The following is a 24916-nucleotide window of genomic DNA, read 5'->3' on the forward strand; positions in this document are numbered from 1 at the left end:
AAACCATCACTGCCCTGTATTCTATACTCTGAGTCTCTGTACATCACAGAAGCAGGAAACAGCATGCAAAAACTAAACTGAAACTGTAGGTACATTATATGATTGATTTTTATCTATTTTTAATCATTTTTAAAATTAATTAGTTAACTATTATGTCTCTATACCCTGTAAACAGTCATTTCAGCAAAAAAAATATTTTCCTTTGCAATGCCTTTAAGCCTAGTACACACGGGCCTAATAATGTTGGGCGGTTTTTCTTGAAGTGTCATGACCGGAAAAAGGTCTGCCAACTGGCTCCTGATCACTGCTCTCAGCAAATGGCCAGAGTGTTCCAGTGGTGGGGGGCTATCCCACTTTCAGAACACAATATAACAGCAGGGGAGATCGCTGTAATAACATTGTATTGTTAGTACAGTAGCTCCGACCTGAGCTAGTGGCTATAGCCGCTGGCATTAATCGCATGTAAAAATCCGGCATGCTGGATCCTCCTCCTTGGATTGACTTGGGTACAATCAGCCTACCCATAGATGGTTTGAATCTCGGCCGTTTCTACAGGGACTTGCTGAGATTTGAACCATCTATGGCTGGCTTAAAGTGGATGTAAACCCAAATTTTTTTTTTCTTTTTTCTGTCACAATGTAGAGTATAAGATTTCCTATCATCTGTGCCCAGTCTTGCCACAAAGAGTTAATCCAGCTCTGAGCAATCCTCTTCTTTTTTCAGTGAGATAAAAGGACAAACAGGAGAAAACTTTTGTTGGTTCCTTCCCCCTTGCTGTGAATGACAGGTTATTTACATACCTCATGCACTAGCCTGAGACAGGCATTATTTTTTTAATTTGCACCCCACTCATTTTCTGAAGTCATGTGGTTACTTTTCTGTATTTTGACTGGATGTTAGTGATCATAGCAGAATTTAGTGTAAGGAATACACAGGAAAAAAATGCATGTTGACAAGGGGAGTGTAGAGGAGGGCGGGGAGTGTACTGACATCACAACTCCACCCACTGAGCTCCAGACAACAGACCCACTTACAGAATCTGCAGTTTTTCGGGTCTCAAAACAGACAGAGGGGAGACATTTGACAGGTGAGGATACATGCAGGAGGCATCTATATCTTTATAGATCAGCACTATGGCAGTAGTTTAGAAAGGATGACAGTGGGTTTACATCCACTTTAAGTTCTGCTGGGATGGCTATGTCTTATCTGACCTGGAGCAGTATTTATATTTTATACATGTCCTCCCATTCCGGTCAGTTTGGCCGTTTGTCTCCTCATGTCTGTGGGCTGCCTAACATGTGGGTCTTTGTGGAATCAATTTTTAATGAAAGTACATTCAAACCCAAGAGTACAAGTGTAATGCATTGAAGCTAACCAGTCCTTAGATCTGGTGGCTGCATTAGTGTCTTGTTACAGGCTCATTTCTTTATTTTCACCTGGTGATTCTGCCAGAAACTCACTTGCTTTCCAAGGGTGATGATGCTCACTTACTGTACAGTTTCTATCGATGGTCAGCTTTGTTTTTCTAGGCTGCGCTCCTGATTTGAACTACAAACCCCTTCCCATATACACAACATATGGGCAGGTGTTCTTTAGTTCACAGAAAAAAACTGGGGAGAGCTGACAACATTGTTTCAAATGTTGTTTAATTGCACTGAAAGTGGAGAAAATGCACAGAATTAATAAAACTAATGCAACTATCACATACAAGGACTGGTGAGCTGGATCATATTCATTTTTTGTTCTTGGGTTAAGATATGCTTTAATTAAACCAATTTTTTTTTTTTTTTTTTAAACATTTCATATTTTTTTATTCAAATTCCACAAAGTACAGTCTATAAACATTGCTGCCGAATGCTTATTTAAAGGCAGGGCCGGTAGTAAATTCTACAGGCTGTTCATTCCAGACTTTAAAAGTTTGTTCGCTTTCCTTCTATGTGCCCGTGTTGACCTTCGGCGTGGAAGGAAAGTTGAGGGGCGTTCCAGCAAACTCCTCCCCCTCTTTCTGGAGCAATAAATGGACGTTTTTGGTTTCTCCAAGCTCCTCCTGGTTCTCTTCCGGTAGAGATGGCGGGTAGAGATGGTGGGCTGTTTCGGTTTCTTAAGTCAGTTTTAAATATGATTTGGTATTCCCAAGTCCTTTAAACTGTTGTTATAAATGTATTTAACAAGAGGAAGTACCCCCTGGGTTACACGTACCACTGATTGCAGAGTTGGGTGTTACAGCATTCCGCTTTGCACTGTGCTAATAAATAAATCCTATTGTACTTTTGTTTCTCATAGCGGGTGGTTTCTCTGCATAGGCAAAAAAAAGTAAAAACTTCACACACTACTGCTTTTTTCAGTTTGTGATAATATTCTGCTCCTGCTTTATGCACACACTTTGAAAATATAGTAGATTTAGTGTGCTAAAGCCAAATATCCTTCAATATTTATTTTTCAGCCAGAAACAGAGGAAGAGGAAAATATTCAAAATGATGATGCCATTTCCTCTAAGGGTAAGCAGTATCGCTATTTACATTGTTGCCAGGGACTCTGAATGTCATATGTAGCCACTATGCCCATTGTGGTTTCATACACTGGAATCATTACATACATTTTTACTGCCGTTTTGGGCACAACTTTTCTAGAGAGTGTAACAGACTGATAAATAAAAACACTCCAGACACCAACATGTGAGGAAAAGAGTAATGCCGCGTACACACGGTCGTTTTATGTGATGAAAAAAAATGACGTTTTTAAAAACGTCACTTTAATTGACCGTGTGTGGGGGAAAACGTCGTTTTATGTCTTCTAAAAAACGACCAAAAAAAATTGAAGCATGCTTCAATTTTATGTGTCGTTTTTCAAAACGTCAACTTTTACTTCACAGAAATTGACCGTGTGTAGCAAAAACTTTGTTAAAAAAAAAGGCGTTTTTTCATCCACGCATGCCCAGAAGCTACTTATGAAGCGAGCTTCAATGGAAAAACGTGGTGGAACGTAACCTTGCTTTGCTAGAACATTGTGAGAAAAACGATGGTGTGTAGGCAACTTCGTCTTTGAAAATTTAAGTTTCAAAAACGTCGTTTTTTATTTCACAGAAAATGTCGTTTTTTTTCATCACATAAAGTGATGGTGTGTATGCGGCAAAAGAGTCACCAACATTTAAATAAATATCAAGAATTGGCATCACATCGGTCATATACAGACAATGTTTTGGGGCCTTGTAGGGTCCCTGCTTCAAGGCCACACAGTAATAGCCACCTTGACAAAGGCATCCTGTGAAGCCATGAAACATTGGCTAGGTTACTGATTGGTTATGTAAAACAAAAAAACAATAGACCAATAAAAATACGTGCTAATTTATGATCTTTATTTGAGTGCCAGTGACTCTTTCTCTTCTTCTGCGGTATTGCACGGTGCCAGCACTTTCTAGGTCACATCACTGGTCACAACACTGTATGGCATACAGTGGGGTTCAGCAACCTGTAGATATTGACGTGGCTCCCAAACAAAATTAACGTCCTTTTTTTCCCACAAATAGAGCTTTCTTTTGGTGGTATTTGATCACCTGTGCGGTTTTTATTTTTTGTGCTATAAACAAAAATAGAGCGATAATTTTGTAAAAAACACAATATTTTTTAGTTTTTGCTATAATAAATATCCCATTTAAAAAAAAAATACTATTTTTTTTTTCAGTTTAGTCCGATACGTATTCTTCTACATATTTTTGGTAAAAAAAAAAATCGCAATAAGCGTATAGAGATTGGTTTGCGCAAACGTTATAACGCCTACAAAATAGGGGATAGAATTATTACTTTTTTTTTATTATTATTATTTTTTTTTTTTACTAGTAATGGCAGCGATCTGTGATTTTTCTCACGACTGCGATATTACGGCGGACACATCGGGCACTTTTGACACATTTTTGGGACCATTCACATTTATACAGCGAACAATGCTATAAAAATGCACTGGTTACTGTATAAATGTGACTGGCAGGGAAGGGGTTAACACTAAGGGGCATCGAGGGGTTAAATATGTACCCTGGGGGTGATTCTAACTGTGGGGGAGGGGGACTGACTGGGGGAGGTGACCGTTGGTTGACCCTATGTACAAGGGACACACCAATGGTCTCCTCTCTCTGACGTTTACACACAGAGCTCCACCTCCCTGGCTCTGTGACTGCCCATAGCGGGTGCCTGGTGGACATCGCCGCAGCCAGGCATGCGCATCGGCACTTGTGTGACGCGGCGGGAGCCGCCAGCGGCACGCGCGCCCCCCAGGGGCATATATAGACGGCCTCCCGGCAGATCAGAGCCACCTTGCGGCCGTAAAAAGTCGGCCGCAGGGTGGGAAGTGGTTAATAAAGATAATACCTATTGTTGTGAAATATTAAAGTTTTCTAGTATGAACATTAAGGGTCCATTCACATGGGGACCAGACATGCGTCTCCCATACAGGGACATCTGTTACTGGCACTCGGATGCACAGCTGTTGCATGCATCCTGTGCCGTCACCTCATTCATTTCTATTGGGACATGCAGCTGCACGGGCTCAGTTTATGTGTCCCAATAGAACATGCGGTTGGATGTGGGTACAGGTCCCCGAACACACCTTGTATGCATTCGGGGACCCGCACATTCCCACATGTTAAATTAAGACACAGCGGCTGTGCCCGTGCAACCGCATGTCACAATAGAATGGAAATGGGATGCCGGTATGGGGATGCAAGTAACAGCTGTGCTTCCCCATGCCAGTTAAAGATGGCCCTGCACAGGCATGTCTGCACCCTCTGTGAATGGGCCCTTAGATTTGATACCCTAGAGCAGAATTCTTGCACAAACCTGGTGTAACAGTTCTTTGAGGAAATGTATGCCAATAAACAGAATGATTCAACTTTGCAGAATCTGAAGAGACTCCCGTCTCTACTCGCACTAGAAGCAGCCATCTGAAACGGCCAAAGATTGGAAAGAAAGTAGAAGATGCTGAACCAGAACGAGTGACTGAAGATACCAGGATTGATAGCTCACCTTACAAGTAATGGTGGTTTCACATTTATTAACTGTATTCTGGTAACTGAGTTTAGGTTTTAAAATCGGAAGAATAACCGATTTATTTGTATGGGTTGTAAAGGTTCGTTTTTTATTTTCTAAATGTGTTCCTAAGCTAGTGCATGTTCACTTACCTTTTCCTTCGATTTCCCTTCTAAATGTTTTTTTCCTGTTTCTCCTCAGTAAGCTTGCCCCCTTCATCCAAGCAGGGGTTAGTCAGCCAGAACAGCTTACTAAACAGCTTACTGAGGAGGAACAGGAAGTGAGAAATTCAGACAAAGAAAAAAAACATTTAGAAGGGAAATCGAATGAAAAGGTAAGTGAACCAACAATGCACTAGCTTAAAGGAACCTATTTAGAAAATAAAAAACAAAACTTTACAACCCCTTTAAGTTCAAAACGTACTTTTTTTTAGTTTTTAATATATTTAGAAATGTTTAAACTTTTGTTACAATTTTATTGCTGTGATTGTCCCCTCTGGAAAGATTCACCCTATATGTTCTGGCAGCCAATGTTTTACCAGGATGGAATGGGAAATGCTAAATTTTACAGTTGTCACTGAAACAGGAGGTAATGTTAAAACTTCCAATAGGGACATTTGCTCACTGACAACTAAGAGGGAAATTCCCTTCATCTTGTAGAGATGTATTCTCACTTTATGTTGCATCTCCAGGTCTACCGCAGCCATCTGGGCTGCACAGGTGGGGGATACCTACTTAGGAGTTTTTTAGGCAATCTTGGGAGAGGCCAAGCACAACCTACAGCTTTGCTATGGACAACAAGCTTCTTTTGCACAATTTTCATTGTGTTTTTTTTTTTTTTTTTGGTTGGGGACACTTACATTACTGCAATTTTAGTGGAGGGGTAAACTATCCCTTTAACTAAATACTTTCAAAATAACCAAAGATGTGCTTAATGAAATTACACAATATTTTTCCAGCCCTTTCTGTCTTAAAGTTAGCCACAATGTATTTATTTCATTTACAGAATGGAGTCTAAAGAGCAGATAGTGGAGAATTTTAAGGAGCTGATCCAGCAGCTCGCAGAAGACAAGGACGAGACTGACATGACCAAACTTCAGGAAGAGATCTCAGCTAAACCTGTGCAACAAGTGTTACATGACAGTCAAGATGTACTGAGAGGACCGGAGGAGAATGCTGAAAATAAAGAGGTGCAGTAGTATATACATTGATAAAACGTTATCATACAAATAAGCCTTAATGTGACCATGTCAGTTGTTGAATAACATTGAAATGCCATAGAAGAGCTGATATACTTATCTCTCCGGAACCCCATGTCTCTTACTATCATAGTTGAAAGCCCTGCAGCTTCCTTTAGAGACTTCAGCTGCATGCTGTGGTTCCTTTCTCTGAATCCTATGTCAGTACTTTGTGCTGTAGAGACATGACTAAACCTCAAATCCTATGTACAGTAAGCTCCCAGTATGGTGTTGAAGCTTACACAACTTTTTTTCTTTTTTAATCCAACAAACTTTATTGAGAAAAATGATGTATACAAATTTAGGATCATTGCATAAGCTTCATAGTGAACAATAAATATCGTTACATAGGTCATTCGCAATAGACATGTTTTAGCAAACAGTGAGGATTAATAACTGGTTGCACATAACACCCATTATTATACCTGAGGCAACGTGATTAGAGTATAAACTAAAGTACTAGTGAAATGTCATTTAGGTTGAAGGCACGTAAAACACACATGAGAACCTAGCATATATTGGGGATGTTAAATCAGCCCCTGGGTCCAGCTCTGAAGATGTAGATGTCAGTTCTACCAAGTGATCCCAAATTTTATAGTATTGAAGGGCAGTTTCTGTGTGTGTATATCATCTTTTTATACGGTAGGGACTGGCTGATGGTCACCATCCATTCTTGAAGTGTTGTTACAGCAGCCCAAAGCCATTTTCTAGTTATCAACAGCCTAGCCATGTATAGTGTTTCCTGCATGAAAATGTGTAGGGGTCTATTTTGTTCTTGTTCGGGGAGTACCCCTAACAGACATTGTTTGTGGCAGAGGGTTAATGGGGGAGCCCATTTCATCATGTAGGAATTTAGTTACTTGTTCCCAGTAGCCCTGAATGGCTGGACAAGACCAGATCAGGTGGTGGAAGAAACTGTTATGTTCGCCACACTTAGGGCAGGAAGGATCCCATAGAGCAGGGGTGTCCACACTTTTTTCAAAGAGGGACAGATTTGATGAAGTGAACAAGCGTGAGGGCTGACCAATGCCTGACATTCTTTGAACCATTGAAATTCGATCTAAGTGTGTACGTCAGAGCACTTATACACTGCCCAACAAGACTTATCTTGCCTTTGTGGCTGTGTGTGGTGAAGAGATGATGAGCTTGGGCTTGTTACTTGGATGGATATATATATATATATATATATATATATATATATATATATATATATATATATATATATCTTTTGTGGCCCCCAATGAATCCCAGAGAGCCGCTCGGGACTAAGGATGAGCTTGGGCATGTTATTTGGATATACCGTATTTATCAGCGTGTAACACGCACAGGCGTATAAGAGGGAAGTTTCAGAAAAAACACCTTTTTTTAAATTTTAAATAAAGAACTTTGACGCAAAATAGGGGTCACAGTCCATCAATGCAGCCTGATCAGTGCCCATTACCAGTCTCTCCATTGCCCATCTGCAGCCTCACCATTGGCAATTAATGCAGCCTGCACAGTGCCCATCAGCAGCATCCCCATTGCAAATTATTGCAGCCTGCACAGTGCCCATCAGCAGCCTCTCCATTGCCCATTAATGCAGCGTCACCATTGTAAATTAATGCCGCCTGCACATCCTTGCTCATTTGCAGCCTCATCAGTGCCAGATTACACACAATCTCCTGTGTACCCGACGATTTGTCACACACAGTCCCGCCTGTGATAGACAGAACAGTGGTCCAATCCTGGGGCAGGAGGCAGGAATGTGTATGACTGATCGCCGGGTACACAGGAGATCGCCGCTCTGTATAATCTGGTATATATACAGTATATAGCCAAACTACCAGTGGGGCCGTTTGAAACCCATAACGAGGGCTGCAATTAGCCCGCTAGCCAGACTTTGGACATGCCTGCCATAGAGGTTTGTATCTGGCTAAGCGAGTTGGTGTCAGGTAAGATTTGTGTAATATATATAACTGTGTGAGTCTGTCGGATAATTTAGGGGAAACCAGTTTGCAGGATGTTAATACATATGACCATTCATCATCCTTGAATAAAAGACAGCTTTTTTGGTATGATTAGTCATATTTTCAATATAAATGCCAAAATTTCACAATTTCTGCCAGGGTATGCAAACGTTTGAGCACAACTATATATATATATATATATATATCATTTAGCAAAATGGAAAAAATCCACCTATGCAGTGGTTCACGCACAGCAAGGGTTAAATGATTGTTATATCTAGGGGGTTAAAGCACAGACAGTTTTACTAACCTTACGCAGCCACCTTGGCCGCCTCCAGCATTCTCCTCCTTCGCCTGAAGCTCCGGTCTGTGGGTGGAGTTTTGGCATCATCACATAAAATTCAGTGATGTTCACCCTTTATTGTATGCTGAGGAGGCTGGAGTGCAACTGGAACAAGGAGTAACATAAGTATTTACTCCGGAGTCCTTTACTCTTAGACTATAACCTTTGCATTGTGGGGGCGTGCCCACCGCAAGAGTGGATTTTTGATTTTTGACAGAGTTGGGCTTTAGGAATGTATTAGAAAGACTGGAGAAACCAGACGTTTTAGAGAAGGAAAGGGGGAGGAGATGACTTGAAGGCGAGAATAAAAGAAGTCACCAGAAAAGAAGAGAGACGGTTGTGTGCAGGATAAAGAGGGTTTTAACCTGTTTTGTACTATTTTTCTTGTATGTGCTATTGAAATATCTGCTGTATCCAGAAGGTTTTTTTTTTTAAATCTAGATGTACTTTGATTGTAGGAGGTTGATCTGGAACCTGTGAATGGCGATATCACAAAGGACGTTTATGAGCCTCAGCTTGTAAATGCACATGAAATAGCAACAGAAGCTTTGGATACGGAGTCCAATTTAGAACCTGGTGATAGCGATGGAAAATCTCTCACTACTCTGGTTTCGGTCAACATGGACTTGGAAAAATCATTTGAAGACTCCTTTCCAGACCAGGTAGCTAGAATCAATGTGCTATTTACAATCCAATTTAGGAAAGATATTTTTACTGTGTATGACAATGTGTAAAGATACTAAGACTTCAAAAACATAAAAGCAAGGACACTTGTCAGGTTTTAAACATAAAGGGGCAGATCCACATACATCCGCGCCGGGCGCAGCGTATGTAAGATACGCTACGCCGCTGTAACTTACTTTGAGTTGGTTTGAATCCTCAACGAATTTGCGCCGTAAGTTACGGCGGCGTAGTGTATCTCTTGCGGCGTAAGGGCACGGAATTCAAATGCGGCGGGTAGGGGGCGTGTTTCATTTAAATGAAGCACGTCCCCGCGCCGAGCGAACTGCGCATGCGCCGTCCCTAAAATTTCCCGCCGTGCATTGCGCTAAATGACGTCACAAGGACGTCATTGGTTTTGACGTGAACGTAAATGGCGTCCAGCCCCATTCACGGACGACTTACGCAAACGACGTAAAAAAAATTCAAAATTAGACGCGGGAACGACGGCCATACTTAACATTGAGTACGCCACCATATAGCAGCTTTAACTATACGCCGGAAAAAGCCGAACGGAAACAACGTAAAAGAATGCGACGGCCGCTTGTATGTTCGTGGATCGTCAGAAATAGCTAATTTGCATACTTGACGCGGAATACCACGGAAACGCCACCTAGTGGCCGCTGGAAAATTGCATCTTAGATCCGACGGTGTACTAAGGCATACGCCTGTCGGATCTAACACAGATGCCGTCGTATCTTGTTTTGTGGATACCAACACAAAGATACGACGCGCAAAATTTGAAATTACGCGGCGTATCAAGAGATACGCCAGCGTAATTTCTTTGTGGATCTACCCCGTGGTTTATTCACTAGCTTACCTATCTCAAATGTAAATTATTTATGTTGTAAGAAAGCAGGTGCTGTAATACGAGGGTTCTTCAAAAAGTTTCCGCACTTTTTTTTAACTCTTTTTATTAAAGCGGTGGTTCCCCTAAAAATAAAATTTTAACATTGCTTTTCCCAAATAAATTACGATTAGAATCGGCCGGTTTTATTAAAAAAAAAAGGTCCGTACATACCGTTTGTTATATTCGTTCCCACCGCCACTTCCGGGTACGATGCTGGCGGTGGGCGTTCCTAATTGATGGACAGGCATCCGACCGACGCATACATCGCGTCACGAGATGCCGAAAGAAGCCGAACGTCGGTGCGCATGCGCCGTATAGAGCCGCACCGACGTTCGGCTTCTTTCGGCATCTCGTGACGCGATGTATGCGTCGGTCGGATGCCTGTCCATCAATTAGGAACGCCCACCACCAGCATCGTACCCGGAAGTGGCGGTGGGAACGAAAATAACAAACGGTATGTACGGACCGGCCGATTCTAATCGTAATTTCTTTGGGAAAAGCAATGTTAAAATTTAATTTTTAGGGGAACCACCGCTTTAAGAATTTCAAAAACAAATGACCTCACTTCTCTAAATAGTCACGTTCCTTTGCCATGCATTTTTCCCAGTTTGATACTACTCTTCCCGTCCTCGCAGTTTCCAATAAATTGAACTGCTGAACATCATGCGTATTTACCGTAGTTGCACCTTTTCCACTGACCTCGTTTCTTGTAGTCTCTATTTAGGGGTGATCACAGATCACTGGCTCTAGTAACCAGGACTGTGCAGTCTTGCCAAAAGATAGTATGTGGTGCAACACTACTGTATCTTACCCATTAAAGCAGAACAGCATAGTCAGAGGCACATATACATTATAAAAAATGTTGCATGGGTTGTAAGTCCCACCTAATCTCATTGGGTTGGCCTAGGTCACCATGTTGGTAATCCATCTTTGTAAATTATAGACCAACAGATTGAGTACAGTGAAGTAGAGGGAGATTATGACATCTTTGGCAGAGATCTTTAAAACAAGACAAATCACTTGTGACTTCTACAATTTTGATTTATTTCATTGTCCACAGGTCCTAAATCCAGAAGATCTGGAGACTACAACACAGGAAAATGTAATAACTGTGGTAGAACAGACAGAAATACAAGAAGAGGAATTCAAAGAGCGAATGGTAGAGAAACCAAGTGAATCATGTGTAGCAGGAACAAATGAGGACTTGGCAGGCAATGGTTTACCTGGATACACAGAAAGTAATTCTGCAGAAGAGTGTGCTACATCAGATGATGCTGTGACCCTAGAGACTGCCTCTATAGAAGAAACAACAATCAATGTCACAGCAGATACTCTTCTCCGACAAGGCCCTCTGCTTGTGGTGGAACTACAGGATGTGGCTTTCCAGCAGCAGTCTGATGGACAGAGAAGTCTTTCTGGAGACCAGTCTGAAGGGTCTGTGGAGACAGATCAGTCTGTGCGGAAATCTGCGGAGAGAGGTGGGGATAGCAGCTCAGAGGAAATGGAAACAGAGATTCCTGTTATAGACAGAAGAGGAGGAGTACGCAGGAAGGGCAGGGCATACAAAGGACCTGCTAAAAGAAGAGCCAAGCTGTCAGCTTAAGTGACGGCAGCCTATAACCTTCATGTTAACCACACAGTATTTGTAAATCAGGATAAATTAGCATTTTTTTAAAGTTCTATAAGGTTGTGCAACATAGATTTCAGACATTTGTAACTGTTCAATTTTAAAGTTTTCTGGTTGGTGTTACTTTTTTCTATTTGTGTTTTTTGTGTGTTTTACTGAGTTTAACAACTTTTCTTACTTCCTACACATACATACTGTAGAGTCTGTTAACATAGAAAAAAACACAAATGTTATTTCACGCAGGTCTGGAAGAAATATTCATGGAAAAGTTTTGAAGTTTTAAGAACAAGTAAAGCCGCTTTTGGTTATATTTCATAGCTTGTGTATTATTCAGGCAACATTATATTCTATAAGGAACTGTCTCTTCAAGAGTATGCCCTTCTGATGAGGAGGTTCAACATGGAGTGCTGCATGGTCTACATATTATTGAATTTGATATACAGTAGTATGTGCACAAGTGCCTCCTGCACTGGATCCTGTAAGTTTAGGAACTGCACAGTACGATAAGACCAAGTTTAGACATGGGCAGCCCTTACATGGGATCACTTTTAAGAGGTATGTGACAGGCAGTGAGGAGGTCGTATGTTTCCTCTTCGCTGCCTGTTTTAACACTGTAAATGCCACACCATTGTGCCACAACTTTGTGTATTGCATGCGATTGCAGGGTGGCTGTAGTGCCTTATACACTTGAATAGGTCGTATTCAGTGGCAGTACTGCTCTCTGAGTGTGACAGGGGGTATAATTATTTCCGTGGCTGCAAAGTGAGGCATTGCATGCACTGCATGTGTACAACACTGTATGGCTTTGCAAGGGTGCAATCGGAGGAAAAGGGGGGGATTGGATTGGTAAAAAGGCAGTTCAACTTGCTGCCCCCAACTGCAAACAAGTCCTTAATGTCTGAATAGAGAGAGCAGACTGCGCAAAGGACAAAACAATAACAAAGCTGCTGAACACTGAGGGTCAATAAGTCCTTGGTCAGAGTATGTAAAAAAAGCAGTGCAGCGCTACTAACAAAATGATGAAAGTCCAAAAAAAAAAAAAAAAAAAAAAAAAAAAAAAAAAAATAAATTAATCAAAATGAAGAGAGGATAAGGGTGACTTCTGGAACCTCAATAGGTGATCGGATGAAGACTCCTTATAAAACAGTCAAGTATCCTTAGATAAAAGTACAAGCCGCTCACCTTAGCAGATGGACCTGTGGGTGAGCAGCAGGTCGAATGCGCTGTCCCTCTTAATAAGGGGGTATTATAAGATGATAACGGTGCCTCCTCGGTCGATCCTTTTCTCCAAACCGACTTTCAGTGGCGGATGGTCATCTGGTATACTCTCATGTAGTTGAATGGCATGAAAAAGTATAAAGTAGACACATAGTGCTCTCCGTATAGTAACCAAAATACAATAAGTTTATTTAAAATAAAAGTACTCACAAAAGAGGCACTATATCCTAGTGCGTAGAATATGAGCATATATCGATAAAATACCAAGTAGGTGGCTGTCCTGACATCAAAATTGGAAGCCCCCCGCACGCGTATCGTCCCAAGGTACAGGACTTCTTCAGCGGATAAGGGGCTATGGTGTCAGGATTCAATATATACCACCAGGACCTAATTTGGCCAATTGGACAAAACCCCGCCCCTCAAGGTAAGGAAACACCCATGGACATGCATTTAAAAGACAACAACAGACAAAATAAAGAACAACAGATAAGCAGAAAAACTTATGCTACCGGGATGTGCAGGCAAACAAATTAGCCACCATAACCCATCATATGGCTGTAAACAGACAACACGGATCTAATGTACATAAGCAATACTTAAATGAAATAAAATAAATAACCAGTACCTACTAGAATCACAAGATCACGCTGTGCAGCTAAGATAGGCATACATACACAGATGACCAGTACCTACTTGCATAGCGATGACATATTGTGTGGCTCAGATAACACGGATCTAATATACATAAGCAGTACTTAAATGAAATAAAATAAAATAGATAACCAGTACCTACTTGCATCACAAGATCACGCCGTGCAGCTAAGATAGGCATACATACACAGATGACCAGTACCTACTTGCATAGCGATGACATATTGTGTGGCTCAGGTAGACAGACAAACCAAAGGATGTGTCCATAAACAAACAGTGTCCACCATAGGTCACATGACCGCAACCAGTCACATGACACACCAAAGGCAGGAAGTGCCTATTGGCTGAGAACAGGGCTAGACCAGCCACCCAACATGGGCGGTACCCAAGCGTCATGACAGGACAACGTGGGCGGTGACGAGCAGACACAAGGCTCATAGGGGCTGGCTAGATAACTAAAAGGACGCCCATATAAGCAGCAGTCTAGTGCTAATTAGAACGGGCTAGCAAAGCCAAGCATATGCAGCAATGATAAAAAACCATGCCATAAAATATCCTTAACCAACCTAATGGTACAGAAAAAAGGCTCACAAAACCTAAACAAGGCAAATGTCTATAATGCAGAATATCAAAAATGAGGGGGAGGGCAAAAGACAAAATTACAATTGTCCCCGAACTGACCACTTGTCATAGACAAGAACAGAGATACAAAAAATTCATAACTAAATAACCGTGGTCAGCGTGAATACAAGGACACATCACATAAAAACCAAGGATAAAAAGTACAATGAGTGTTTTATACCGTATAGAATTAATCTCCAAACATAGGGAGCCAAAAAGGCACGGGCTTCACTCTATGATAGGTGGAGATAATGCGAGATGAAAAAACAAATTTAAAATGAAATAAAATAAAAAAGAGACATCAGCACAGCCACCTACCAGGCACATAACATAATAAAATGCAATATACAAATACAAAAATATTAGCTCACAATCAACACAAGCAAGCACAGAATAAAAAACTGAATAAAAAGACTAACGATCTGAAATAAAACAATTCAGGTCAAATTCTACATTTAACCCCAACGGTACACCTACTTTCAATTCATAAACCCAAAACGACTCTCGCTGGCTGAGATGCCTGATGAAGTTACCACCTCGCCAGTGATTTGCCACCTTTTCTATAGCCCAGAACTGCAATCCAGCCGGATTGCGGTTATGGTGCAGTCTAAAATGTTTGGACACACTGTGGTTGACAAATCCCTTTTTAATATTAGTTACATGTTCACCAATCCTCACATGTAGAGGTCTGGAAGTTCTTCCCACATACTGGAGGCCACAATCACATTGTAGTGCATAGACTACCCCTATAGTGTCACAAGTGATGAGGTCCTTAATTTTGTAATTTTTTTTTTTCAGTAACTGAGGATGTAAACTCTTTACGCTTCTTGATATTCTTCTTGGCCTTCCTGCAGGGTCGGCACCTGCCACATGCATGGAAGCCAGTAAGAAAATTGAAGATCCTATTTTCAGTATACACAGGTGGATCTATTACTCCTGGGGCCAGTTTGTCCCTGAGTGAAGGCGCTCTCTTGTAAACAAATTGTGGGCGGTCAGGCAATAACGGGCCCAGTAACCTATCATGTTTAAGAATTGGCCAGTGTTTTTTGACAATATTTTCAAATTTACGGTATTGGATATTAAAGTCTAAGACCATACGGATGCCTGAAGAATCCTTTAGGTCCTTTTTTGGTCTATCTGCAACCAGGGTTTTTCTGTCAAGGTTACGGACTGCTTCCATTTCTCTATCCAACAAATCCCTATCATAACCTTTCTCAAGGAACCGTTTAGACAGAGCCTGTGATTGTGAGACAAAGTCACTTTCTTGGGTGCAATTGCGTCTGAGGCGCACAAATTGCCCCTTGGGTATATTCAATAACCATTTATTATGGTGACAGCTCTCTGTAGAGATATAGGAATTACGGTCCGTCGCCTTAAAATATGTCTTCAGAATCACCTGGTTGCCATCCTTACTAAGGTCTAGATCCAAAAAGACCAAATGATCCTGGCTGATGTTCCACGTAAGTATAATATTTTTGTCATTAGCATTCAATGAAGATGCAAATTCATCAAAACTAGTTCTATCTCCATCCCAGATCATGATCAAATCATCTATATATCGCTGGTAACAGATAAGTTGCGGGGGTTTATGTTTGTAAATCGCCTGTTCCTCCCAGTGTGCCATGAATAGATTGGCTACGCTGGGCGCGAAACGTGCCCCCATTGCAACTCCTCTGGTTTGGAGATAGAACTGTTTATCATACCAAAAATAATTTTTCGATAAACAAAAAATCAAACAATCAATCAAAAAGTTCTGGTGTCTCTTTGATAGTTCAGAGGACTCAAATGCCCATTTTACAGATGTCAGAGCATCCTCATGACTGATGATTGTATATAATGAACTGACATCTGCAGTAATCAATAGGCAAGTAGAGGAAATCGTCAGAGTCTCTAATATTTGAATTATATGTTTGGTATCCTTAAGGAACGCTTTAGTATTAACGACCAGCGGCTGTAAAAAAGAGTCAATATATTGACCTAAACGTGAAGAGACCGAATCGATCCCGTTTACTATTGGTCTGCCGGGTGGGTTGGTGCTATCCTTATGAATTTTAGGGAGAAAATAAATAATCGGAGTACAGCAAAACAGGGGGTCTAGATATAATGCCTCCTTGGGGCCAAGAACCCCTATATGTTTACCTCTCGCTACCAAATAATGTAATTCACTCTTAAATTCAAGCATAGGATCCCTGGACAGAGTACTATAAGTACAGGTGTCACAAAGCAAATTGACCATTTCGCTCTTATAGTAAGTTTTGCTAAGTACCACCAATCCTCCCCCCTTATCCGCCGGTCGTATCACCAGGTCTTTCCTTTCGGAAAGTGATTGAATGCCATTTTTAATATAAATCGGATCATTAACCTTACGAACCTTCAGTAACTCAAGATCCCTTGCAACCATATTGCTAAAGACCTCGAGATGCTTGGTATCAGTATTCTGGGGGTTAAAGACCGATTTATTCCGTAAATTTGAATATTGACGTACGGATGGAGCCGGAGCACTTGCTGAATGAGTATTCAAAAAATACTTTTTAATATTCAAAGTCCGGACAAATTTTTTGAGATTAACGTAGGTTTGGAATTTATTTAAGTTACGAGTGGGGGCGAATTTTAAACCCTTATCAAGTACTTTAATTTCCTCATCATTAAGGGGTGTCCCACTTAAATTATATATTCCTGCACCTACTGGGGTTTCGCTCTTTTTTGCTCTCCCACCTCCTCTCCTTCCTCTCTTGCTTTTCTTTTGCGTGGTGTCATTCGATCCTGGGTATATTGTTGGGGATGTTGTTGGGGGTGAGGGGTCCACCACCCTCCTGGGTTGGGAGGGATAAAGGGTGCATTTTAGACTGCACCATAACCGCAATCCGGCTGGATTGCAGTTCTGGGCTATAGAAAAGGTGGCAAATCACTGGCGAGGTGGTAACTTCATCAGGCATCTCAGCCAGCGAGAGTCGTTTTGGGTTTATGAATTGAAAGTAGGTGTACCGTTGGGGTTAAATGTAGAATTTGACCTGAATTGTTTTATTTCAGATCGTTAGTCTTTTTATTCAGTTTTTTATTCTGTGCTTGCTTGTGTTGATTGTGAGCTAATATTTTTGTATTTGTATATTGCATTTTATTATGTTATGTGCCTGGTAGGTGGCTGTGCTGATGTCTCTTTTTTATTTTATTTCATTTTAAATTTGTTTTTTCATCTCGCATTATCTCCACCTATCATAGAGTGAAGCCCGTGCCTTTTTGGCTCCCTATGTTTGGAGATTAATTCTATACGGTATAAAACACTCATTGTACTTTTTATCCTTGGTTTTTATGTGATGTGTCCTTGTATTCACGCTGACCACGGTTATTTAGTTATGAATTTTTTGTATCTCTGTTCTTGTCTATGACAAGTGGTCAGTTCGGGGACAATTGTAATTTTGTCTTTTGCCCTCCCCCTCATTTTTGATATTCTGCATTATAGACATTTGCCTTGTTTAGGTTTTGTGAGCCTTTTTTCTGTACCATTAGGTTGGTTAAGGATATTTTATGGCATGGTTTTTTATCATTGCTGCATATGCTTGGCTTTGCTAGCCCGTTCTAATTAGCACTAGACTGCTGCTTATATGGGCGTCCTTTTAGTTATCTAGCCAGCCCCTATGAGCCTTGTGTCTGCTCGTCACCGCCCACGTTGTCCTGTCATGACGCTTGGGTACCGCCCATGTTGGGTGGCTGGTCTAGCCCTGTTCTCAGCCAATAGGCACTTCCTGCCTTTGGTGTGTCATGTGACTGGTTGCGGTCATGTGACCTATGGTGGACACTGTTTGTTTATGGACACATCCTTTGGTTTGTCTGTCTACCTGAGCCACACAATATGTCATCGCTATGCAAGTAGGTACTGGTCATCTGTGTATGTATGCCTATCTTAGCTGCACGGCGTGATCTTGTGATGCAAGTAGGTACTGGTTATCTATTTTATTTTATTTCATTTAAGTACTGCTTATGTATATTAGATCCGTGTTATCTGAGCCACACAATATGTCATCGCTATGCAAGTAGGTACTGGTCATCTGTGTATGTATGCCTATCTTAGCTGCACAGCGTGATCTTGTGATTCTAGTAGGTACTGGTTATTTATTTTATTTCATTTAAGTATTGCTTATGTACATTAGATCCGTGTTGTCTGTTTACAGCCATATGATGGGTTATGGTGGCTAATTTGTTTGCCTGCACATCCCGGTAGCATAAGTTTTTCTGCTTATCTGTTGTTCTTTATTTTGTCTGTTGTTGTCTTTTAAATGCATGTCCATGGGTGTTTCCTTACCTTGAGGGGCGGGGTTTTGTCCAATTGGCCAAATTAGGTCCTGGTGGTATATATTGAATCCTGACACCATAGCCCCTTATCCGCTGAAGAAGTCCTGTACCTTGGGACGATACGCGTGCGGGGGGCTTCCAATTTTGATGTCAGGACAGCCACCTACTTGGTATTTTATCGATATATGCTCATATTCTACGCACTAGGATATAGTGCCTCTTTTGTGAGTACTTTTATTTTAAATAAACTTATTGTATTTTGGTTACTATACGGAGAGCACTATGTGTCTACTTTATACTTTTTCATGCCATTCAACTACATGAGAGTATACCAGATGACCATCCGCCACTGAAAGTCGGTTTGGAGAAAAGGATCAACCGAGGAGGCACCGTTATCATCTTATAATACCCCCTTATTAAGAGGGACAGCGCATTCGACCTGCTGCTCACCCACAGGTCCATCTGCTAAGGTGAGCGGCTTGTACTTTTATCTAAGGATACTTGACTGTTTTATAAGGAGTCTTCATCCGATCACCTATTGAGGTTCCAGAAGTCACCCTTATCCTCTCTTCATTTTGATTAATTTTTTTTTTTTTTTTTTTTTTTTTTTTTTTTTGGACTTTCATCATTTTGTTAGTAGCGCTGCACTGCTTTTTTTTTTACAAGTCCTTAATGTCACAAGTGGCTGATATACTGCACTATTTTGTACAAGTTTTTCCTGTATTTTGTGTAAACGTGTGGTTTCCCACCATTCAGCCTAGAGGAAGCATTATCCCACTGCTGCTCCTAAAGCACTGGTTTCCAATCCACTTCCACTGCTCATCTAAAGTGGCTTGGTCACCTCTGACCATCTAAATATCCTCATCAGCACCAGGTTTGTGAGTATTTGGGCCTTGTCTAACATTGGGCCTGGTTGCTTACTGCTACACTGCACAACATGTCTATCCAAAGACACACAGTTCGGGGGGGGCATGGCCGGATGTGATCGAGGCTAGACGTGTCTTTTCAGAGCTCCGGCTGCCATCCGATACATACATCCTGTTTATTGCGGCCAGATCGAGCGTTCAGCACCGTGGCGAGGTAGCCTGGCTGGGGGAAGCACAGGGGATTACGGGGATGTCCTCCTCGGCTGCAAAGAAGAAGGAGAAGCAGAGATCTCAGCCTCCAAAGGAGCAGCGGCAGCTCCGCTCTCAAGGCAGCATGGCGACTGGCCCCGCCCATGCCATCTTGATCACCAGCTCCTATGCTCAGCGCGCCTCTTCTCTCCCGGGCAAGATGGCGCTGCAACAGGACGCTTCGATGCCAGCACCTGAGGGGTCATCCCCTGTCTCCCAGGAGGTTGAGGTGGACGCAGCTGCGATCACGGGTCCCATCCTGGAAGCCATAGCGGCCTCAAAGACTGAACTGGTGAGTCGCATAGATTGTCTGGCGACCGAATGTAACCTCATCCGCCATGATCTGGACAAGATCAGGGGTAGGCTGACCACTGCTGAGGACCGTATCTCGGGGGTAGAGGATATCTCCCACACACATGTCTCTCAACTAGCGGAGCTGCATGACATGGTCTGGTCCCTACAACACCGTGCGGACGACGCTGAAGACAGGCAAAGACGCAATAACATCCGCGTGGTAGGCCTGCCTGAGGGAGCAGAGGGAATGTCAACGGCCACCTTTGCTGAGGGCTTCTTCAAGACCCTGCTCGGACTGGGGGATCTCCCTCCCACTTATGTGGTTGAACGGGCCCATAGAGTACCCACTGCGGCTCGGCCATCGGGTGCCCCTCCCAGACCGTTCCTGGTCCGGTTTCTCAACTATAGAGACCGTGACATGCTGCTTGCTGAGGCAAGAAAACATAAGGAGCTGAGGTATGACAACGCTAGGATCATGCTTTTCCCAGACTTCTCGGCGGAGACGCAGAAACGCAGACGCTCCTTCACGGATGTGAAGAGACGACTTAGAGAAAGGGAGCTCAAATACAGCATGCTGTATCCCAGCCGTCTCCGTGTGCAGTTCAAGGGGTCGGTGAAATTCTTTGACAACCCGCAAGATGCCTGTGAATGGTTGGATCGGTCGCGGTGAGGTTTGCAGTGCGTCCATGATCGTTATCTCGGATAGTTTCATCGGAACCCCGATGGGGTCTGTGTTCCTGTTTTTGCAGTTCTGCTCTACCTACGATGATGCCTCCTCATGCTGGTTTGTTGGTTCCCCCCTCTTCGTTTTTCATTTTTGATTATTAATTTTTATTTTCATTTTTCTCTAAGGGGGAGGGGAGGAGGGGGAAGATTTATTGGGAATCCTTGATACCAGACTTCGCTGACTTAGACCTTGGTGAGCCATGTTCTGCTGTCACGGCCTGCTGGATCTCCTGTGGGACTTGGCCACCAGGCCCTTGCTCTATTTACTTTTCCACACGGCCACAATCTAACTTAATTTGATCAGCCAATGGGGCTCTGGCGATGGGCACGAGTTTTCTTTTCCTTTTTTTATGTGCACGTCTATGCCGAACTATCGTCACATATGGTGGAACTCTGACAGGTTTGTTTGTTACAGGGATGAAGCTGCATACCGGACAGTTTTTGTTTTAGTTTCTGGTATAATGGCAGGGGGAGGGGGGGAGGGTTTTTGACCAACACCATGGGACCTTTTTTGTATTTTGCACCTTTGAACTCCACGGACTATTTGGCCTGTTGCAGGTTTCTCTGGCTCATTTTTCCTTATTCAATGGTCATGTCTTTGAGAATGTATTATTTTGAAATGTGTAATGGATAGTCGAATTAAGGTACTGTCATGGAATGTCAGAGGTTTGAATAATAAGTTCAAGAGGGCGGCGGTATTTCAATACCTCAAACAAGTCAAGCCACATATTGTTCTCCTTCAGGAGACCCATCTAGAGGGTAGTAAGATCCTAGCACTGCGTAAGACCTGGATACAGAGGGCGGTTCATTCCACCTATTCCACCTATTCTAGGGGGGTTTCAATTCTGATTAGCAAGGCCGTGCAGTGTGTAGTTCACCAGGTATTTACTGACCCTGGGGGGCGATACGTGGCTCTCCTCTTGAACTTATCGGTTCATAAGCTTTTATTGGTAAATGTATATGTGCCTCCTCCCTTTCAAGCTAAATTGTTATATGACCTGTTGGTGACACTAGGCCCGTATCTGCATGTTCCAACATTGTTCATGGGAGATTTTAATGCCATCCTCGATCCGGTGCTGTACTCCTCCAATGCTGCTAGGACGGCCTCGGGGGATCTCAGTTCTTGGGTCTCGGTGGCGGGAATGACGGAACTGTGGAGGTGGAAACATCCGGGTGTCGTCTCTTACTCTCACTTATCCTCTACACATAGGTCGTCGGCTAGGATAGACTTGGCGTTTGGCAATGCCCCTAATTTACAAAATGTATGCATGATGGAGTATTTGGCCGGGGGCCCCTCGGATCACAACCCACTTATGGCCACCCTGGCCTTCCCGGACCGGGGGACGAGGGGGGGGGTGGAGACTGTCACCAGGCTGGTTGGTAGAGGATCAGGTACTAGAACACCTTAAAACTTCCATGGCTACTTATTGGGAGACCAACGATGGTTCGGCTGAACCTCCGGTGGTTTGGGATGCTTTCAAGGCAGCGACCAGGGGGGAGTGTATCTCGGCCATTAAAGCAGCCAGGGGGGACCATAATCGGGAATGTGAACTCCTGACGGCCAAAGAGCGGGAGAGTGCTAAAGCACATGCAGACTCTCCCTCGGAGGCCAACTATGTGTCCCTACTGGAGGCTAGGCGTGCAGTTGCCCTACATTTCTCGGACTTAGCCCATACTGAGGTGAAAAGGAAGGCGGAGACTATCTTTGCAGAAGGGGACAAAAACGGTAAGCTTCTGGCTAATCTTGCTGCGGACCCAAAAACGACGGTCAGTGTACCTGTAGTGAGGGGGAGGGGAGGGGCCTTGGTTACTGATCCCGCGGAAGTTCTAGACGAATTTGTGAGGTACTACTCAGCTCTTTACTCGCATATCTCGGCATATGACTCTGCTGGGTTGGACGAGTTATTGAGGGGCGTAGCTTTGCCCCGTCTGTCGGACGAGGATGCTGAGTCTTTGGATAAGCCCATCTCGGTTCTAGAGATAGAGGCAGCAATGCAGGCGTTTCCTCCGCAGAAGGCGCCGGGGCCTGATGGTTTCCCGGCGGATTTCTACAGGACTTATAAGTCTCAATTGGCTCCTAGACTGAACCGGCTCTTTAGACACTGCTGGGAGTCGGGGGCCTTACCTGAGTCCATGATGGAGGCGTACATGGTGCTCCTATTAAAACCAGGCAAAGACCCGATGGAGTGCTCATCCTATAGGCCGATTGCTTTGCTCAACATGGACCTCAAGATCCTTACTAAGGTCTTGGCGTCGAGATTGGCTGGAGTCATTTCGACCCTAGTGGAGGTTGACCAAACAGGGTTCATGCCTGGTATGTCAACGGACACAAACTTGAGGAGGCTATTCACGCATCTCCAATTGGATAATGCTGAATGCCCGGGTAAAGTGATTGTGTCCATTGACATCGAAAAAGCTTTTGATTCTGTAGATTGGCAGTACATGCACAAAGTATTGGAGGAAATGGGGTTCGGTCCCGGTTATCGTAAGTGGATTAAGTTGCTATATGCTAACCCTCGAACGGCTGTTCGGCTGGGTTTTAAGATATCCCCATTCTTCCAAATTGGTCGGGGTACAAGACAGGGATGCCCGCTCTCTCCATTCCTTTTTGCGTTAATGATGGAGCCTATAGCCAGGGCACTTAGGAAATCGGGGGAGGGGGGGGTCCGAATTGGAACAATTGTAGAAAGTGTGGCGCTCTATGCAGACGACCTGCTGCTATTCCTTAGGGATCCGGGGGTGTCGCTTAAGGCAGCCTTACAGATTCTGGACACGTTTGCCTCTTTTTCGGGCCTGCGTGTGAACTGGAGCAAGTCCTCTATATTACCTCTAGGTCCCGAGGCCCCGATGCAGCGGGACGATGCGCTACCGCTGCTGTGGGTATCCTCTATTACGTATTTGGGGGTTAAAATTACTGCTAATATTACTGATTATATGACTTTAAATCTTCTCCCGCTAGTGGTTATTCTGAAACAACGGGTCCAGGCCTGGAAGAAATTGCCCCTTTCGCTACTTGGAAGAGTTAACCTGCTTAAAATGAAATTTTTACCTGTTCTCCTGTACTATCTGCGTCACTCCCCTGTGTGGATTCCCAAATCGTTCTTTACATCATTGAATGGTATAATAGGGGCTTTTATTTGGTCGCCTCAGTCTCCCCGAATAGGTGTTAAGGTCCTCCAAGAACCTTGGGGTCAGGGGGGGCTGGCACTCCCGGATTGGCAGAAGTATTATCTGGCTGGCCAGATGGTTTTTGCCAGACGCTGGTTGCTAGCAGACGAGGGGGACACGGCCACTATTCTGGAGGCGGCACTGTTGGGGTCATATGAAAGTCTGAGGTTGGCTCTATACAGAGGCCCAAAATCTACCTTACCTTTGACTACCACTATGAGGGCTACCATTAGGGCATGGGAGGTTGCTACCACCATGGTCTCGCCTTCGTATTTGGGAGTCTCGCCCTCGGCTCCTCTGTGGTTAAACCCAAATTTACCGGACTTTTGCTCTCTCCCAGACCCAATGATCTGGGCCTGTGGGGGGGTCAAACTGCTGGAACATGTTACTAGAGAGGGAGACCTAATCTCATTTGACCAGCTAAAGACCAGGCACAACCTGCCTAACTCCTTTTTCTTTAGATATCTGCAGCTGCGCCATGCTTTTCAGGCTCAGTTCGGGAGCCGTAGGGTGGAGTCTCTTCCCTCGGCGCTGGAGAATTTATTAACTACCGAGGATTTGTCTAAAACCCTGTCCACAGTGTATAAGGCCATGTTTACCAAAACCCCTATTGGGGTGTCCAGGTGTAGAGAAAGATGGGAGAGTGAGATTCCTGACATTCAAGGGGAGGACTGGGATGACATGTGGGACCATCCCTTCAAACATCTGGTCTCTGCTAGGGATCGTCTAATCCAATTAAAATTTTTACATCGCATTTATTATACCCCAGCCAGGTTATCACATATTTACCCCGCTAGTACCGGTCAGTGTTGGCGGTGTAATTTTACCCCAGAGGGCTCGGAGCACATATTTTGGACATGTCCTCAAGTTCAGAACTTTTGGGCAGGGGTGGTTGAGTGTCTGTCGGGAGTACTGAGTGTTCCAGTTCCTCTGACTGCTAGGGTCTGCCTCATCGGGTTGGTTGAGGAGGTAGTTCCCTCCTTGGCACATCGTACCCTTTTGAATATTGGGTTGTTTTATGGCAGGAAGGCTATTCTACTGAAATGGAAAAACTCCAATGCCCCTACTTTATCATTTTGGAAAGGACTGGTT

At 43.3% G+C, this 24916-nt stretch overlaps 1 protein-coding gene across 2 annotated transcripts in view; it reads left to right on the top strand.

Moving 5' to 3' along the window:
• Window positions 1–12051, top strand: part of FAM169A (family with sequence similarity 169 member A) — a 103515-nt gene extending 91464 nt beyond the window's left edge. For both annotated transcript variants that reach the window (XM_040341418.1, XM_040341427.1), the window contains exons 9-13: window positions 2444–2498; window positions 4890–5022; window positions 6024–6207; window positions 9003–9206; window positions 11175–12051. In XM_040341418.1, the coding sequence (XP_040197352.1) occupies window positions 2444–2498; window positions 4890–5022; window positions 6024–6207; window positions 9003–9206; window positions 11175–11717 (1119 nt within the window). In that variant the 3' untranslated portion in view covers window positions 11718–12051. The remainder of the gene's footprint in view (window positions 1–2443; window positions 2499–4889; window positions 5023–6023; window positions 6208–9002; window positions 9207–11174) is intronic.
• Window positions 12052–24916: the final 12865 nt, after the last annotated feature.

Source organism: Rana temporaria, chromosome 1 (assembly GCF_905171775.1).
Source record: "Rana temporaria chromosome 1, aRanTem1.1, whole genome shotgun sequence".
Lineage (NCBI taxonomy): Eukaryota > Metazoa > Chordata > Amphibia > Anura > Ranidae > Rana > Rana temporaria.